Here is a 20,069-nt window from a genome sequence, read left to right on the forward strand (position 1 = left end):
TTTTGAAGAGTTACCTCCTCTATCCTTTCATCCTTTGCTAGTGGTATTTGTGACTCCATTAGAGGTGCAACACTTGAGGCACTAAGCTTTTAAGAGTCAAGATTTACAGTGGAATTCTTGTTATACTACATAGAAAGCAAGGTAATCTTCTAACCTAGTTTTCATATGGATTTCGAAATTGTATGCTAGTATTAGGGTTATTGTTTTGGAATTTCTATTTGCATGTATAACTAGTGAAAAACTTAGATCCAAAACAATTAGGGTTGTATGATTACATAAGAATGTAGATATGCTCAAAATCCATCATATACTAATGAGTATATTAATCTTGATGAATTGAGTGTTAATTACCAGATGAATGAAACTAGTGCAGCCTCGTCTTTGGATGAGACTGGGATAGATACTACACAACTCAGCAACTAGACTAGTGAGGTATTGTTCTGATAGTAGTGTATATATTTTGTAGTGAGGTTTAATTTTGTAAGTACATTAAAACCTTCTAGTTATTTGTCCTAAATTTATATAAGAATCGTTGATGTTGAGAATATCTAGTTTCTATATGTTCTACATAAAAATTTAAATTCCATAAAAACCATATTAGTTTTGGTATTTATTCGATTTAACCATCCAAAAGAAATTTATTTATGATTTAACATTAACTTTTGAATTCTTTGTAGATGCCATTTTAACAAAAAAAAAAAAAAAAGTTTTCCTATGCTTTTTGCAATTCATTACTAAAAAACACATAGTGTTCTCTATGAAAAAAAAAACAATTAAATCAGGAAAAAATGGTGGTTAAACTAAAAAAACCAAACTACAATGGTTTATATAGAATTTGGCATTATTTTTCATACTAGAAAAGCTAAGTGCTAAAAATATTAAAATATTTACATCATTTTATTAATAAGGTGATATAGCATTATAATTTTTAACTATCCAAAATAATAATTCTACATGTGTCTATATAATATGGTAAACCATTACACAAACTAATTATAATAGTAAATTTGTCAAGTAGAAAAAGATAAGCTTTGGTGACATGAGCAATGAGGTTTTTATAATTGGAGAAATTTGATAAAATTTCATAATGTCGATAAAACACTAGTTTAAATAACCTTTTAAAAACCAAATTATAAACAATTTTTGCACAACTTAAGAAAAGTTCGAATTAATTTAAAGGTTCCAAACATAACCTAAATATTCGAGAAATGATTTACTTTGTGGAGTAGAGACGTACACGAATAAAACCCCCAAAACTCGTATATCGTGAGAACTAGAAATTGAAAAATACTCATAATGAAAAGGGGGTGACCGATTTGTCAAAAAGACAAAAACAATATAAAGATTACCAAAACACGTGTCAAGACTGGCTATTGCCGGTTACCGGTAATCTCCTCAACCCCTTAAAAACAGTCGAACACGGCGGCGACTCGACGCAAAGTTAGAAAAAAAAACCCAGCTGGTTGTGGGTCCCATACGCCACCGTCGACCGCCGTCCTCCTCTTTCTCCTCCATCCGACCTCCCCCGCTTCCTCTCTCTCTCTCTCTCTCTCTCTCTCTCTCTCTCTCATCTCTCTGTCTCTCTCTCTCTATATATACTATAGATATGTATATGTCTATCTATGTATATATGTATGTATTTATGTATACATCTGTTCATATTAGAGATAAATTTCACAAAGAGGTCTTGAATTTGTATTAGAGATGAAGCAATAAAAACAGCAATAACAAAACCTGTTGTTATTCCCTAATTTCTCTTACCCCAACAAAAATTAACTCTAAAAAGCATTTGCTTTCCAGATTTCTAGAGAGAGAGAGAGATATATATAAATATACCAAAAGCAAGTTTTTTTTTTTTTTCGTTTTTGTGAAACGCCAATAACTGAAGCTCACATCACAGACACCTGTATGCAGAAAGCTGGAGAAAGATAGAAAGCATTGATGAACTAACAAATTCATGTAGAGAAAGAAGATTTTTTATTGGTAATTTTCGGCATAATTCGATACAAAGGAGGCAGTTCTGTGTAAATTCTTCTTATCCACTCGGTAAGTTAAATACCCTTTTATTTAATTAGTGTAATCTCCAATCAAACAGATCTAATTAACTTTTTGATTGGGGAAAAAGTGCCTCAGCTTTCAATTTTCAGTAGATTGATTTAGGGTTTTGAAACTATCATTCGATTGGGTTGATTGACTTTGTTAAATTCTATTTGATATCGAGATTGAGAGATCTGAGTATTTCCAATATCAAATTATTATTGCATCTTGTCTTACAAAGTTTCGATTTTTATCATGCTTTGCGTTATTCGTTATTGCCATTTGTAGATTAACAGCAGTTCGATTACTGCTTCGTGTTTGTGTTTCTTCACCTACTTGATTCTATTATTTCCCAATACATCAATTTTTGCGAATAAGAATCTGTATATGATTCATAACTTGGTAATATAATAATCATATTCCTATATGCGATTTCAGTTGAAAAAGTTTCTTGCTTGGTGGTGATCAAAGAAGAAGAAGAATTCAAGAATCTTGATAATAGGGTTCATTCAGGGATACCCAAAAGTTTTCCATCTCTTTTGGGTTTGATTCAAGAAGGCATGTTGGAGGATCGATCCTTTTTTGTTTCAAGAACCTTCAACACCAAGAGCAACACCACCTGGGGTTTTATGAGTAATTTCACAATCAACAACATCGAATCCCATCAAGAAAAACGACCATTAGAACAACTCGAAGATGAAGAACCCGTTCACGCCCGAAAAATCTCCAAATACGAAAATCTTGAACTCGGATTAGGATTTCACGACCTCGCCATCGACCAATCCAACAATCATCCCAATCCCGATTCCCATTCCGATTCCGATTTCGATTCCAGTTCTCTAATCCATGCAATCGGACGAGACAACTCAATCAGTTGTCTCCTCCGATGCTCTCGGTCCGATTACGGTGCTTTAGCATCGTTAAACCGGACCTTCCGTGACCTCATCAGAACCGGTGAACTATACCGATTAAGACGAAAAAACAACATCATCGAACATTGGGTTTACTTTTCTTGCCACCTGGTCCAATGGGAAGCTTTCGACCCGATTAACCAACATTGGATGCATCTTCCCACAATGTCATCAAACACATGCTTTCAATTCTCCGATAAAGAATCACTAGCAGTTGGCACCGAGTTACTCGTGTTAGGAAAAGAAGTTCTTGATCATGTCATCTACAAGTACAGCTTATTAACAAATTCATGGTCATTCGGGCAGCTAATGAACGCGCCCAGATGTTTATTCGGGTCAGCAAGTCTCGGGCAGATCGCGATTGTCGCGGGCGGGTCGGACCCGGTTGGAAAGGTTGTGAACTCGGCTGAGCTTTACAACAGTGAGTCAGGCGAATGGGTGACTCTTCCCAACATGTTGAAACCAAGAAAAATGTGTTCAGGGGTATTTATGGATAATAAGTTTTATGTGATTGGTGGGGTAGGAGGTGTTGACATGAGGCCGTTGACTTGTGGTGAAGAGTTTGACTTGGTCACGCGGGTTTGGACGGAGATTCCGAATATGTCGCCGGTGCGGGCTGCCACGTCAGCAACCACCACGGAGGCGCCGCCACTAGTGGCGGTGGTGGATAATGAGCTGTATGCTGCTGACTGTGTAGATATGGAAGTGAGGAAGTATGATAAAAAAAGGAAAGAATGGGAGACAGTCGGGCGGCTGCCCGAACGGGCAGACTCGATGAACGGGTGGGGGATCGCGTTTAGGGGTTGTGGTGACCGGGTTGTTGTGATTGGTGGGCCCAGGAGTAGTGGGACCGGGTTTATAGAAGTGAATTCATGGGTCCCACGAGACGGGCCGCCACGGTGGACTATGCTTGGGAGGAAACAGAGTAGTAACTTTGTCTACAATTGTGCTGTGATGGGGTGCTGAAGGTGGTGGTTTTTTTTTTATCAACAGAAGTTTTTTTTTCTTATTATTATTTTTAATTTTAATTGTTCATGAAGAAAAAAACAGATTTTTACTTGACATTAAAGATTTCTTTAAGGTTGTATTGTTTAAACTTGTCATGTGTCTGTATCAGGGTTAGAGGATGTAATAACTTGTCTTTGATAGGTAGAATTTTGTCAAAATTGATCTAAAAGAAAACATACATATCTATATTGCTTCGTGTTGAGATTCTTCTATTGTTTCTATATCTTAGGGTTCCATTTGTTACATAAGTTATCTTCATTATTGACGAGAGTAAGGGCATTAACGTCTTTTGTAAAAACATGATATTGAAGACGATTCTGTCATTCATCTTTCTTACCACATATTTTTGTGAAAAAAATTATAATTTTTGTCTCGTTGACATCAGTCCAATCCATTGAATGTCAAACCACTACAATTTTGTTATTTGTTATTTTCCGTTTCACATAACAAACATGGTCTCAAGTTGGTCCTTTCTTTTGGTAAATAATATTTAGGAATTATTGGACTCAATCATGAACCTTAACTACCTTATGGTCTTAACTTGCCGTTTGTTTTTTCGAAGCAAAAATGTCTGAAATCTGCTGGTCTACGGACTACCTCTGCAACCCTCTATAACAGAAGAGGGAGACCAAACGGTTGCAACATGTAATAAAAAGTTTGTTTGTTTTTCAACCTCTGCAGACTACTGCAATAAGTTAAAGTAAGGTGTGAAGATGTTTAAAGCAGGGGGGTCAAATGTTGCGCTATGCAGTACATGCACAACAGTTTTTAAGTCAAAAGTCTTCTGAAAAACAAACAATTGCGAATAGTCAAATAATGTGCGTGTGTTGAACAATAAGTGGTCGGAAATTGTTTTTTAGAAAAAACAAATAGCTTTTAGCATAGGTTAGGATTTAACCCACATGAGCCATAACTCTATGGGTTGACATAAAGTCAATAACACCATAACTCTATGGGTTGACATAAAGTCGATAAAACTTGGCAATGCAACATCAAGAAATGGAGCCTATAGAATCTTTAATCATCTCCACAATGTAACTTTACATTGAAAAATGTAATCTTTAAAATCATTCTCATTTGCTAATCTTAAGTTACACAAGTAATTTGACAAACACATGAAATTAAAAAACATATAACCTCAAAAAGGAAACCCTTTATGCAAAATCTTCTTGGACTCTTCGGCTAATCTTTTCACATGTTTTGCATCCAAATAACATTCCATCAACACCTTTGAAATCTCCAAAGGGTGACAATCAATAAACGCCTTCAAAAACCTCTTCTCTGTCATCCTCAAAGCCGTAAAAACCTTAAACCCTTCAATCCTCGGAACCAATCCCAAATCCTCAATCTTCCCAGCAACAATCATACGAGGTTTCATAACTGTTTCAAGATTATTATAAAGCAAAAAAGGATGACTCAGCACTACCCTCGCTTGTAATTTCATACTTGCCACCACAAAAGTCATATTCCTTTGAACTTTGTCAACCGATAAAGTCAACACAAGTGGCGAGGTGCCCAAAAGACGAAAAACCTCATCCTCAACAAACCCAAACTTCTCCAAATTCGCTATTTTTTCACGAATTGTTTCAATTCGTGAAATCGCCATAAGGGTAACAACGTATTTGTACATTTTGGAATCTCGAGAAGCACCCGTTCTTTTAATGAAATCCAATTTTTCAGGTGTTAGTGAGGTGCGTGGGATTATGGTGGGGCGTGATAGTAGCATTAGTGCTAAATCGTCTCCGGTTATACCCATTGATTTGTATAACTCGACTGTGGGTTTGATCATTTTTTTTAAATCGTATGTAAGAATGGAAGGGTTTCTAAGAATGGCTTTTTGGAGGGTTTGTTTTGATCCGAATATGTTTTCAAGGTAGTTGACACGTTCATCGAGGCAGTTGTTGAGTCTTGATTTGAGAAAACGGGGCCTACAGCTTATGATTTTGACTAAGTCAGAGGAGGTGAATCCGAGGTCATGAAGGATTTGTAATTTGGATTGAAGTTTATCGAGTTTTGCTTTGTGGAGAGATGGCATTCGTTCAAAGATTTGTGATGTTTCGTGGTTGTTGCATCCCCATTGTATGAATAAATCTTGACAGGTTTTTGAAGGCAACTGATACTCTTAGAGGAAAAATGGGAAATAGAAGAGAGGTTAAGGATTTTCATCATTTTTTTTTAAATAAAAATAAAAATTGATTAAAGAAGTTAAAATTGAGACCTGATCTTGGAGTGCAACATCTTTTTCATCGGGAATGTTGGTGGATGCTTCTGCTTCTTCCACCAGTTCATTGGTTGAATCAGAGAAAGTTGAAAAAGAAGCTGTTAACCCATATTTTATTAGAGCAAGGTTCTTGATAATGGAAGTATTAGTCTTATGTGCTAAATGGTCTTGGTAAGCCAACATACCAAACCATCTCTCCTGCAGATGACAGAGAACATCTACATGACATAAATGAAAGAACATAAATCAACCAACAAAAAGCTTCAAGTAATCATAAAAATAGGAGCACTGTGGGAATGCAGTAAACTGCTAATCAAATGAGTGAATTAGATATCAAGTTCAAACAGGCAAATGCACACCATTGACGGAGGTAAGGTCGTAAGGATAATCTGTTTCTTATAACAAGAATGGAAACTCTAGGCATTGCTGGTTTGCTTTCGTATCCGGATCAATCGTTCTAGTCTAATTTCTAAAACCCTAATTCGAAGTACATACATCTGCAAGTTTACAGGGTTTAGGAATAACATATTAGAGAACCAAATCACGGCTGCAATACGAAAACCTAAAATAGAAAAGATTGCTAAATCTTGAAATTCTGACGAACAAAAAAACCCTAGAAATTACAGACATTTAATCACAACCCAAGCGAATTTCCGAAAAGAATTAAGAGTAGCCATATATAGTAAATATTGGTAAAATTACAATCAACTTACGGCGAAAAAGGATGAAAGGATTCGAGGCTTTTGTGATAGAAGGTTACTTGTTCTTCGTTTTAGACAAGACGCCATGGTTGCGGACGGAATTTCAGTGGTAACTTAACTACTTAAGATACCCGTGTGAGAAAACAAATTTTTTTAGGGTAGAAATCAGATTTATTTGAAAATCAAGGACTGAAGTGAAAATTTTGAAACACTTCACATGGCCTAAAAAGGCTAAAATCTGGATATTAGTTCAGTTGGGCTTTGAATAGGTTGGGCCGAGTAATTGTCAATTTGTGATCAACATTTAAAACTGATTTTATGTGTCACTTGGTTATAAGGCAAATTTGTAAATTTATTACATCGACATTAAAGAAAACAGTTTGATTATAAACAAAAGGTAAGCTGCGAAAATATACAATATATTTCCATTGTTTTTATAACGTCTCATTTTCACAATAAGAAATTCTTATTTTTAGTTAAAGTAAAATTGTTCATTTTCAGAATACAAGTTAAGAAAAACCATTTGTCACAGAACACATTGTTGAAAATCAGAGTATTATAGTAAATGTAGAATCTTTGTTGCTACTAATGAATATTTATAGTCATGTCTTTGCGTTTCCACATTCCCCGATGAAATCTGAAAACATCAACAATTGGATAAACACGAAGCTTAGTAAATTTTCCCAATATATATATATATATATATATATATATATATATATATATATATATATATATATATATATATATATATATATATATATATATATATATATATATATATATATAGGATTAGGATCAAATGAGAACACCTAAATTGTTGAGAACGCGAGAACAGATCTGGACAATTTAAATACTTAAATCTAAGGTCATTATTGAAAGGGGGAATTATGAAAAATTCTTAAACTGTTGGCATTAAAATGTAACTTTTAAATGGTCAGAAGGACATAACAGGAATTTCAGCTTTAACTGTATCCTATAATTTCTCACCCACTCACATATTTCCTTTAATCTTCTCGTGTATATATTTCCACCTTTCTCTTTTTAGGGTTTCATAAAACTCAGGCCATCATCGATCTGGGCATCACTTACAACCCACCACGAAGATATGTTCCCCATCTTCATCTTACACCGCACCCATCATCGTCGCACACAGCTCCAATCAAGAGTGACGGCCGAAGATGATTGTGACAATTGGCAATGGCGAAGATGATTGTGACAATTGGCAATGGCGAAGATGACTATGACAATTGGAGATGGTGAAGCAGCGACTTTTGAGGCATATTGTGGTGGTACTCGGGTGGCCCAACGAGCAGACCACAACCAGTAAACCACAGTGCTGGTGTTCGTGTCATTCTACAGGTATGCTACCATTGATTCGTAGGTTGATACTTTCTCACCTGAAGTCGGGTAGATTTAGTGGATGGAAAGGGACACATTGTTCACAGGTATGTTCTTTGAAATTTTATTATCCAAATACAAATATCTTAACACATGGCTACCCAGATTTGGTATTTAATCGAAAATAATGGATCGCTCTCAACAATTGTACACTTTTGTTTAGAAATTGGCAATGGTCTTTAATTTGTTGAATGAATGGGAACCAATGGGGCCAAGAGGGTCTGTTCGTGAATAAGGGATGAACTGTGCACATAAGGTGCTCGATAAAATGTCTGTGAGAGCATTTTCGACTGGAATGATGGAAGGGGTCTCGATGGGGCAGTTGCTTCGATCGGTAATGATTATCTTCTCTTTTATTTTTATTTTTACTGTAAATCAATGAAGTTTAATCAACTACATTTCTTTACTCGTATTTCTTTCTATTCATACATGAATCTAGCTTAGGAATTAAGTTTTATGAACCACAAGATCTTATCGTGAAAACGTCTACTCAAAACCACAAGGTTTCTGCTATTTTGGTGTTCGGAGACTCCACTTCTGATCCTGGAAACAACAACTACATTCTGACCCCTTTCAGGGGCAATTTCCCACCTTATGGGAGAGATTTTGCAAACCAAAAAGCGACAACGAGGTGTACCAATGGAAAGAAACACAATCCTAATTTTCGATTTTTTTGGTAATAATTTCTTGAAGGGGGTGCGTGAATGGTTTTATTTATTTATGAATAACACGTGTATTCATTTATGAATAACATTGTAGTTATGTGTGAATAGTTGTATTCATTTATTAATAACACGTGTATTCATTTATGATAGAATGTGTATTAATTTATAAATAACAGTGTAATCATTTGTGAATTGCAATGTATTCATGTGTGAATGATTGTATTTATTTATGAATATTAGTGTATTCATGTGAATGGGTGTATTTATTTATGATTAGAGGTATTCATTTTATGAAAAAATGATAATTTTTACACTTTTTTTATTTTCAATTTATGAAAAATGCATTGAATTATTTGTAATTTGATGTGTTTTCATTTATGATTGGAAGTGTATTGATTTGTGATTGGATTTCTATTCTTTTTTTTTTTTGAAAAACAAAAACGTGAAATATTAGAAAATAATATATTTTTTTTAAGATTTTCTTTTCAGATTTAAAATAAAAGGAAATATTAATTTTTTTAGGTGATTTTTTTGAAGTGGTCATAAATAATTTTTGGGAAAAATCATAAAAAAGATATTTATATATATTTTATTAACTAAAAGGAAATATTAATTTTGTTAGGTAATTAAAATCATTATCCCTAGATTTTAGGAAATCAATAATTAATATTTATATAAAGTTACTAATATACCCTTATAAAATGATTGGTCCAGAACTGTTCTCGCGTTCTCAACCTTTTAGATGTTTTCATTTGATCCTCTCCCTATATATATATATATATATATATATATATATATATATATATATATATATATATATATAACCTGTGAGAACCATGGTTATAAAATTAATTAAAATTTCATAATGAAAAATCAAAACTATTAATGAATATTTTAAATAATTATTACTTAAGAGATATTGTTTTAGTTATACAAAATTATAATCGATGAGTTAAATAAATACATGAAGTTATATCACCTTACAATCTATATTAATTTTATTTTATTTTTTAATATAATGTTATTAATTTAATATAATTAGAGTGAGAAAATTTAAATTTTGAAATTTAAAATAAAAAATCAATTATTAATTTAATTTAATTAGAGTGAGAAATTTTAAATTTTAAATTTTAAATGGATAATTAATATCTTGACAAGTGGTATGATAGTTGACATATAATATTAATGAGAAGTTGTAATACTATGACACTTGTCAATAGGAGAATAAAATTGTTCTTTTATTAGAATAGGAATATATATATATATATATATATATATATATATATATATATATATATATATATATATATATATATATATGCAACATCCATATTGAGTGTGTGAGCCTGCTGCCTCAACCCCAACCGCTCTCCGGGTTTGTTAGCATGTTGCCTCAACCCAACTACTATAATATATCAACATATAAACAATTACAAATCAAATAGGCACATAAATACAAACAACTACCAATCATACAACTCACTACCGCCTACTAGACCCCTCACAACACACTACTCATCTATCAGCAAATCTCCATGAAAAGCATAGCCATAAGTAACCACCCTACTGGTACTCTAAACAGCATACTACTACTGTTACATCCTAACACATAAGGATGTAAATATATCAAACAGCTCACTATAGCGCAGCAACATCCTAAACACAAGGATACATAACCAAATCTAGTAGGTCGACATTGATGCCTTCGACCCACAGGTATAGTGAGGAAAATTCACCTTAATCGAAGAACCTAGAAAAACTGCGATGCGCCCCCTTTTTTTGCACTGCTTTCTCCCACAAACCTTCTAACACCAAAACATGGTAGACTCCTAGTCAACAGGCCGAATCCTTCAAGTTTGACTCCAAGTCAAACTGGTCTAAAAGTCAACGGTCAACAGGTTAACTGCCCTTCACGATGTGACAAGCATAGTCTCACGTCATGAGCCACTAAAAGAAAAAATAATCGAAACTCTTTGATCCTCGCAACATGTCAGACATAGGACTCACGTCGTGAGATCTATCTGAATGGCATTTTGATGCGCCTCCTTTTTTTGCACTGCTTGCTCCCACGAACCTTCTAACACCAAAACATGGTAGACTCCTAGTCAACAGGCCGAATCCTTCAAGTTTGACTCCAAGTCAAACTGGTCTAAAAGTCAACGGTCAACAGGTTAACTGCCCTTCACGACGTGACAAGCATAGTCTCACGTCATGAGCCACTAAAAGACAAAATAATCGAGACTCTTTGATCCTCGCAACATGACAGATATAGGACTCGCGTCGTAAGATCTATCTGAATGGCATTTTGATGAAGAAACTCCTTAATCCATTAAGCCACTAATCCATCTTCTCCAAAAGGCTTCTTAACATCTCAAAGACCATAAAAATCAGTGCTTTAAGGTATTGCGTGTCCAATGCAAGAATTGAGCTCAAATTAAGGCATTCATGAAGAAAAAGGAGGTTAAAACTCAAGCATGGACTCAAACATCACCCAAACTTCAGATCCACTACATATAATCACTAAGGGACTCCAAGGACCCATAAAGTTGCTAACTTTATGGAGTCACAACACTATAACTCATCTAACCATGGATAATCATGCATAAAATCTTAAATTTAGCAGCAAGAAATCACAAAGCTTAAATCTCGTTTACTTATAAAGGTCCAGAGGTGTTGCTAGCAGATGCAAATAAAGCTTCTAAGTTGGATCTATGCTCCAAAGGTGATCCTTTCTTCTTTAAGCCACCAAAACACCACAAAAGGCTCAAAAATCATAAAGAGAGGCTAGGGTTAAGGGAATTTTTTTGCGTTTGAGGACGAAGAAGGCTATAAATGAACCCTAAAATGAAGTTTATGGGGATTAAATACAAAGGAAACCCTAAAAGATCATGGGATTGGGATGCAACACATCTCACGTTGTGAGCACTAGTGTCTCATGTCGTGGGCTCAGTTAAATAAACATTTTCATTTAATCACTTGTCAAGTCATGACCTCTCTATGGTCACATCATGACACCTGGTTTTAACCAAAAACAATGCATTTGACTTCTTGAAGCCCTAAACTGATCTATGATGGAAACTGGGTGTTACAGTTCTCTCCAACTTAAATTATATTTTGTCATTGAAATCATTTCTTACTTCCACTCTAGAAGTAACCCCTTGGTCCAAAAACCCTACATCAAGCCATGGAGATAGCCAAATGGAACAACCGCGATTTACCTTATTCCAACCCAAAATCAGATATCATAATTGTGACAACTATCAGTTTTGGGTCAGCAAAAGTCAAACAAGTCAACGAAAGTCAACAGGTTAGGACATAAATCGTGATTTATACCTTGTTTTTAGGGTTCTCGACTTAGGACCCAAAACAATGTGATTTCGGTTGGTACTTGGACCGAAATCATCATGTGATCTTGGTTGGTACATGGACCAAAATCACCTTGTGAACTCGGTGGTACCTAGACCAAAATCACCAGGTGATCTCGGTGGTACTAGACCGAAATCACCATGTGATTTTGGTGGGTTTATGAGGTTATCGGTTGAAAAGAAAGAGAAAGAGAGTTGACTTCGTGAGAAGAGGGTTTCATTCTTTCCAACACAAAATATTACCCGACATGTATCAAGGCTTTTATCCAACAAATAACAACCTAAACATCACCTCACCCCTCCCTCTTTATCTTCGGTCGAGAACTCCCCAAAGCCCCATAATTTTCAAAGTACTTCACTTTCCTCTCAAGAGACGAGTCCAAATCTTCCATGGATTTATTTCTCCAAGGTGGTTCTTAGAATTTTTGGTAAGTATTCTTGGTAATCTAGTGTTTCTACACACTTTCATGTTAGTTTCATCTCATTTACACACATTATCATGTGTTAAAACTCATAGGATAATACCATCTTCAAAGAGTTCTTTAACCACCTTCAAGTGTTCTAGGCTTGAAGATCTTCACCATCATCTCTTTATTTAACCACAACCACACTCATGGTGAGTTCATACCCCCATATTTTCGAGTTTTTCATGTTTTAGTGGGGGATACAAGAAATATTTGGAACATTTACATAAATGTTTGCATGTTTCATTCCTATGTCAAATATAAAGCATAATTTGCATGAAATATGGTTATCACTAGTCTTGAGAACATTTAATTGTTGTAAGTTAGTTTTGAGGTGTAAAACTAAGAAAAACAAAGCATAAACTATGTTATATATTCATAAGGAAAAGTTATAATTACCAAACTACAAAGAATAAGATTTTCTTTGGACAAAATATGACATTTCTAACAAAAATGGTTATAACCTAGTTATTATACCATTTTTGTGGGGATAAAACCCAAAAATATGTTGTTTTGGTCATGCATTTTGAAACTAGACAAAATATCAAGGACTTAGTTTTACAAAAAAGAAAATACTATGAAAAGATGGATTTTTAAACAAAAATGTACTTTTTCATATCAATTTCTCATACATGTATTTATATAAATGATTATATAAATGGATTTAACAAAGCATTCATAATAAAATATAATTGGTATAGTTTGGGAATCATAGATACTACACTATCATTTTGGACGAATTATATACGTACTTTAAGGTATCAATATTTTTACACTATATGGCTCCTATGGAAGAGTAATACTTGATGGGTTTTAGACATAAGAACTTTCCTATGTGCACATACAAACCCTAATGCTTGGATCTAGGTTTCTCTAATTGAACATGCAATATATCCAAGACTTTCATGGCTAGATCTAATGTAAACTAACAATAAGACATATGAAAAATAGATCTAGAATAATACCTTGAGTTACTTGCTTGAAAACCTTCTTATTCTTGGAGCTTAGAGTCATAAATGTCACTCCTCTAATGACTTACAAACACCAACTAGCAAGAAGATGATTTGAGAGAGGGAGAGAGGTGAGAAATCGGCTCTAGGGTTTCCTCAAACATACAATGGCCGATTTCTCTAACCCTAAGGGCCTATTTATACTGTGAGCTCCTAGGGTTTCACCTTAAACCCTAATTGGATAACTTAGCCTTAAAGCAATCCAAAGATCATTCTAGATAAGCCTTTAGACGATTTCTAGGAGATCCATATCCCTAAAATCGTCCACCCTCATATCCATAAAGATCCTTAGCTCAAAATACAACTATCACACATTTGACAGTTTATGCCCCTTTATTCAATTAATCTCTTTAAGTCACCAAATTAATTCCAAATTAATTTATGACTTATATTAATCAAATAATATTATTATTCCTTTAACATATTATTCTTATAATACATTAATAATAATAATATCTCTTCTCTCTATATAAATCACCCTGTCAAGTTGCTATGGTGAAGGCAACCCAAAAGGACCATGCACAATCGGGTTAAGTACTTACCAAATATAGTTACAACCTTAGACACTAATCCAACAGTCTCCCACTTGGATAAATCTAGTAACTATAAACGCAAACACAATCCAATTAGCAATCGTAGCTCTCAAAGACGCTGTCAATTCTGATCTTATTAGTAACATGTCCTTTAGATAAGGGATCGTACAGTCATCTGTTTTGATATCGTGCAGACGATTTCATGTAACATTGTCACATTTATTGTCCAACAACTATTTTCTCGATCTCAAATTTATTCGACATAGAAGTTTATTGAACACATCAATTCTGTCCTGACTGGGCCCGACACATAAGTCAAATCAAATCATCGAGCGGCCGTGATATCGCTTTTACCCTCTTAGGATAAAAGTAACAGATAAACTTCAACTTATATTCATTTACTTATCGACTAATCAACTATACACAACAATGCGTTTTATGACATCAATTTACTGATGCGGTTTCGCTTTATCAATGTACAACCAATTAGTAAATAATAAACCATATATCTAGGTTTTAAGACCATATGATATTATCGTCTTGCAATCACTCCAAAGTGATTCTAGCAAGCGCAGGTTTATTCCAATGCTCAAAACTTGTTCATAAGCACTCATGAACGTTGCAGCAAACCTTTTCTATGTTTAATACCATTTAGACAACCTACACACCAATTCATGACAATCTTCATTCATATCTACTTCCAACATATGAACGATTGTGGACTGTTTGAATAATTCGATTATTCTTAACAAACTCAATTATTCTGGAAGTCAAAACATACAAAGTGAAACAATAGCTAAAGAATTAACATAAGACAGTAACTTTGCTTATAAATAATACTCCTTTATTTAATGATCAAATGTCAATTACATTTATCTATTACATGTTTCTAAAACTATCTAATCTAAACTAATATCATCCTTCAGCCCAATACTCCTAGCATGCTGCAAGTGCTTAACCCTGCTCAGTCCCTTCATAAGCGGATCTGCTGGGTTATCTTCTGATGATATCCTCTTAACCATGAGGTGTCCTTCTTCAACTTGATGTCTAATAAAGTGATTTTTCTGTCGATATGCCGAGATCTACCATGATCCCTCGGTTCCTTGGTCAAGGCAACCGCTCCTTCATTATCACAGAAAATTTCCATGGGCTCCTTTATAACAGGCACAACTCCAAGATCACCAATGAAGTTCTTCAACCATATTGCCTCCTTTGACGCTTCGCTCGCTGTTATGTACTCTGATTCGCACGTTGAATCAGCTACAGTTTCTTGCTTGGAACTTTTCCAAGTTACTGCTCCTCCATTAAGGGTAAAGACCCATCCCGACTGTAAACGGTAGTTGTCCCTGTCGGTTTGGAAACTGGCGTCACTATACCCTCGCACCTTTAAGTCATCACTCCCTCCGAGGAATAGAAACCATTCCTTGGTCCTCCGAAGGTACTTAAGGATGTTCTTGACCACAATCCAATGCGCTCTTCCAGGATTCCCTTAATATCTACTGACCATGCTCAAAGCAAAGGCCACATCAGGGCGAGTACAAGTCATAGCATACATGATTGATCCAACTACGGAAGCGTAAGGTACTCAGCTCATCTCAGCTATCTCACCTTCGGTACTCGGACTTTAAGTCTTACTTAACTTGGTATTACTTTGTATCGGTAGTTCTCCCTTCTTCGAGTTCTCCATACTAAAACGTTTTAGTACCTTATCTAAGTAAGTATTATGACTAAGTCCTATTAGTCTCTTACTTCTTTCTTTCACTATCCTTATTCCCAAAATATAGGAAGCCTCTCCGAGGTCCTTCATAGTGAAACACTTCCCGAGCCAGGACTTAACCTCCTGTATAGTCGGGATGTCGTTTCCTATGAGTAGTATGTCATCGACATACAAAATGAGAAAGCTAACTATGCTCCCACTGGCTTTGACATATACACATGATTCATCTTCGCTTCATACAAATCCAAACTCTTTGACTTTCTCATCAAAGCAAAGATTCCATCTGCGAGATGCTTTCTTAAGTCCATAAATGGAGTTCTCAAGCTTGCACACTCTATTTGGATGCTTCGGATCGACAAAACCCTCTGGCTGATCCATGTAAACATCCTCAGCCAACTTCCCATTAAGAAAAGAGGTTTTGACATCCATTTTCCATATTTCATAATCATGAAATGAGGCAATAGCTAGCATCACCCTTATAGACTTTATTTTCGTAACTAGTGAGAAGGTCTCATCATAGTCAACTCCGGGAGTTTGAGTAAAGCCCTTCGCCACCAATCGTGCCTTATACGTGTGCACATTCCCATCCACGTCGGTCTTCTTCTTGAAGATCCATTTTCACCCAACTGTCTTACGTCTGGGCACATTGTCAACCAAATTCGAAACTTGGTTGTCATATATGGACTGAATCTCGCTGTCCATTGCCTCTTTCCATTTTGCAGACTCCGGGCCTGCCATGGCTTCCTTATAGCAATTAGGTTCATCTAGGTTTATTAGTGTACCATCACTAATATACGTGTCCCCTTCAGTAGTAATATGAAAACCATAAAACTGGGGTTGAACTCTAACTCTTTCGGAACGTCTAAGAGGTAATGACTCGTCAATTGGTTCAACCGGAGTTTCCTCCTCGGGTTGAGCGCCAGCGGCAGAGGTTCCTTCATTACTCGAATCTTGAATCTCTTCAAGATCCATCTGCCTCCCACTGTCTCCTTGGTTTATGAGTTCTCGTTCTCGGAAAATCCCTCTTCTTGCTACGAAGACAACATTATCACTCAGTCTATAGAAGAGATATCCAAAGGATTTCTGTGGGTAGCCAATGAAAATACATCGCTCACTACGAGGTTCGAGCTTGTCATGAGTTTCTCGTCTTACAAAAACTTCACAACCCCAAACCTTGATATGTGCCAACGAGGGAGCTTTCCCTGTCCACATCTCGTGAGGTGTTTTGGCAACCTTCTTTGTAGGGACTCGGTTAAGGATATGGGCGGCAGTGTTTAAGGCATACCCCCAAAATGAGATAGGTAGTGAAGCACGACTCATCATAGAACGAACCATGTCTAACAAGGTTCAATTGCGCCTTTCTGCCACACCATTTAACTACAGTGTCCTAGGTGGCGTTAATTGCGAAACTATTCCGCATTCCTTGAGATAGTCATGGAATTCAAGACTTAGGTACTCTCCACCTCGATCGGATCGAAGCATCTTGATCTTCCTGCCCAATTGATTCTCCACTTCATTCTTGAACTCTTTGAACTTTTCAAACGTTTCAGACTTGTGCTTGATTAAGTAAATATACCCATATATACTGTAATCATCGGTGAAAGTCATGTAGAAGCGGTTTCCATCCTTTGTGGTGGATCTAAAGGGACCACATACATCAGTATGTATGAGATCCAATAAACCCTCACCCCTCTCATAAATGCCAGTGAAGGGTGACTTGGTCATCTTTCCAAGTAAACAAGATTCGCACGTGTCATCTTCCCTAAGGTCAAATGACTCCATCACTCCATCCTTTTGGAGTTGGGCTATGTGTTTCTTGTTGACATATCCAAGACGACAATGCCACAAAGATGCTTTATCCACACTATTGGAAGAATCCATACACAACACATCATTTCCTAGGTTATCTACAGCCATAACAGTTTCATAAATTCCATTACAAGGCATTGCTTCAAAGTATAAAACACCATTTAGATAAGCATAAATAGAACCATTCATATTATTAAACGAATATCTAAATCCTTGTCTAAACAAACCATGAAATGAAATGATGTTTCTTACCATATCTGGCGAGTAGCAACAATTATTTAAATCTAAACCTAATCCATTACTAAGCACTAAAGAATACACTCCAATCTTGGTGACAGGCGACGATCTTTTGTTTCCCATGATTAGATTTATTCTTCCTTGCTCCGCATCTCTATCTCTCTTAGTCCCTGCAAATCAAAACAGATGTGGTAACCACATCCTGTATCAAGAACCCAAGAAATATTATGAGATGAATCATTAGATTTAATTGTGTATATACCTACAAAAGATGGCTTGATCTTTCCATCCTTGATGGATTGCAAATATTCCGGGCAGCTTCTCTTCCAATGCCCTATTTTGTAGCAATGATGGCACTCTGCCTCCTTCGGGTTAGGGTTGGGCTTAGCAGGATCAACCTTGGTCCCACTAGAAGAGGAACCATCTTGGTACTTTCCCTTGCGGTGGCTCTTTGACGGAGCCTTCCTCTTCTTGCCCCTTCCCTGCCCTATAGCCAAAACAGGAGCAGCGGTTGGTGCGGGAGTTGGTGCAACAGGCTTGTCCTTTAGGTTGCTCTTAGCAGTCCTTGGAGTTTGCTTAGGGTGACCTCTTCCTTGTTTATGTGGTAGGTCATCCTAAATTGGTTGTAGCATGAAGGCAAGGAGTGAAGAACAATGTCGATGGCCAAATCCTCCCCAAAGTTAACATTTAACTTGCGAATACGATCAACATATCTTTGCATCTTTTGCAAGTGCACGGTTAACGATTCTCCACTTCCCATCTTGGCGGTGATCGTGTTGGTGATGATCTCGTAGCGCTCTTGCCTCGCGCTTTGGTGGTACCTCTCCATCAAGTCTTGATGCATTTCATAGGGATACATGTCCTCATAGGACTTTTGGAATTCTTGGTTCATAGTGGCTATCATGATGCAATGGACTTTCGTTGCATCACGTTCGTGTGTCTCAAAGACAACCATCTCTTCGAGAGTAGAGATTTCTGGGTTGACCTTCTCGAGCTTTTCGTCGAGGACATACTCTTTGTCCTCATAGCGTGCAATGGTGCGAATGTATCTTATCCATTCGCTAAAGTTTGTACCATCGAAGGTCACCTTTTGGCAAAGACTCATTAACGTGAATGAGTTAGCAGCAGCGTTGTTTGCGTTTGACATCTACAAATACAAATTACAAAGTTTGATTAGAATTGAGTCCCTAATTAAACACCCAAAATGAAAAATTATGGCTAGGACCCAACAACATTATTTACATATTAGAAAATGGATACCGTAATCCAATATGCAAATAATTTGGAGGTAAGTGAATGACGATTCACTAATTCTTCACCACGAAAAACATAATCTTTAGGTTTTAAATGTATTGAGAATTCCTAGATTTTTGAGATTCATTGAACTTTTCAATGGCATGTTTAAATCTCGATATGCCCCTCTAGTTTGTGACTGGGATACCGAGGATCACAAAGCGGGTGTGAATAACCATGCAAATCTACATGGTGCCTTCATTGTTACAATCACCTATTCGATGTGCCGGTAAACCACGCACGCTCCATCGAACTATGACAAACAATGAATCACCCTTTGCCACCTTTTCTTAGAACCAATTAGTGTGCCGGTTAACCACACACGCTCCACTAACTTCTTAGCAAGGGTGCAAAGTGTAATTTCATGGGATTGCATCAATTCACTTTTCCTAAAGTAACTAAGATTGGGAATTTTATAAAATAGTTTAGTTGCTTTAAATAATTCATTATACTTATTAATGAGAGGAGGTTTGCCCTATCCTACCCGTTCGGCTAACGACCCTCCACCAGTCAAGCAAGCAGTGGGTGTGAGTGTATACCCATTAAGCGCCATTTTATAGGCAACAACCTTATACCCACCTTATAGACCGGCTTCGTGAATGAGGCCTACTAAAAGTAAGACTAGCATTTTAATTTTACTTATATATATATATATATATATAAAGCTTTTAATAATATAATAGTATATGGTTGAATT

The 20,069-nt window shown here is 36.0% G+C and overlaps 2 protein-coding genes across 4 annotated transcripts; one reads left to right on the forward strand and one right to left on the reverse strand.

Moving 5' to 3' along the window:
* Positions 1–1,410: 1,410 nt before the first annotated feature.
* LOC145101072 (F-box/kelch-repeat protein SKIP11-like) lies at positions 1,411–4,158 on the forward strand. The gene is made up of 2 exons (XM_079038235.1): positions 1,411–2,046; positions 2,476–4,158. Exon 2 carries the CDS (start codon positions 2,598–2,600, stop codon positions 3,912–3,914), a length of 1,317 nt encoding a protein of 438 aa, XP_078894361.1. The 5' UTR covers positions 1,411–2,046; positions 2,476–2,597; the 3' UTR covers positions 3,915–4,158.
* Positions 4,159–4,948: 790 nt separating this feature from the next.
* On the reverse strand, positions 4,949–7,029 carry LOC145101073 (Mitochondrial transcription termination factor family protein). Of its 3 annotated transcripts, XM_079038238.1 has the most exons (4): positions 6,891–6,941; positions 6,537–6,674; positions 6,175–6,395; positions 4,949–6,069 (listed from the first exon to the last, which is right to left on the reverse strand). In XM_079038238.1, exons 3-4 carry the CDS (start codon positions 6,358–6,360, stop codon positions 5,095–5,097), a joined length of 1,161 nt encoding a protein of 386 aa, XP_078894364.1. In that variant the 5' UTR covers positions 6,361–6,395; positions 6,537–6,674; positions 6,891–6,941; the 3' UTR covers positions 4,949–5,094. The 3 variants fall into 3 exon arrangements, with proteins under 3 accessions (XP_078894364.1, XP_078894363.1, XP_078894362.1); XM_079038237.1 differs by lacking the exon at positions 6,537–6,674 and having other exon boundaries at positions 6,891–7,029; XM_079038236.1 differs by lacking the exon at positions 6,537–6,674 and having other exon boundaries at positions 6,175–6,375; positions 6,891–7,023.
* Positions 7,030–20,069: the final 13,040 nt, after the last annotated feature.

Source organism: Lactuca serriola, chromosome 4 (assembly GCF_051521515.1).
Source record: "Lactuca serriola cultivar US96UC23 chromosome 4, Lser_US96UC23_V15, whole genome shotgun sequence".
Lineage (NCBI taxonomy): Eukaryota > Viridiplantae > Streptophyta > Magnoliopsida > Asterales > Asteraceae > Lactuca > Lactuca serriola.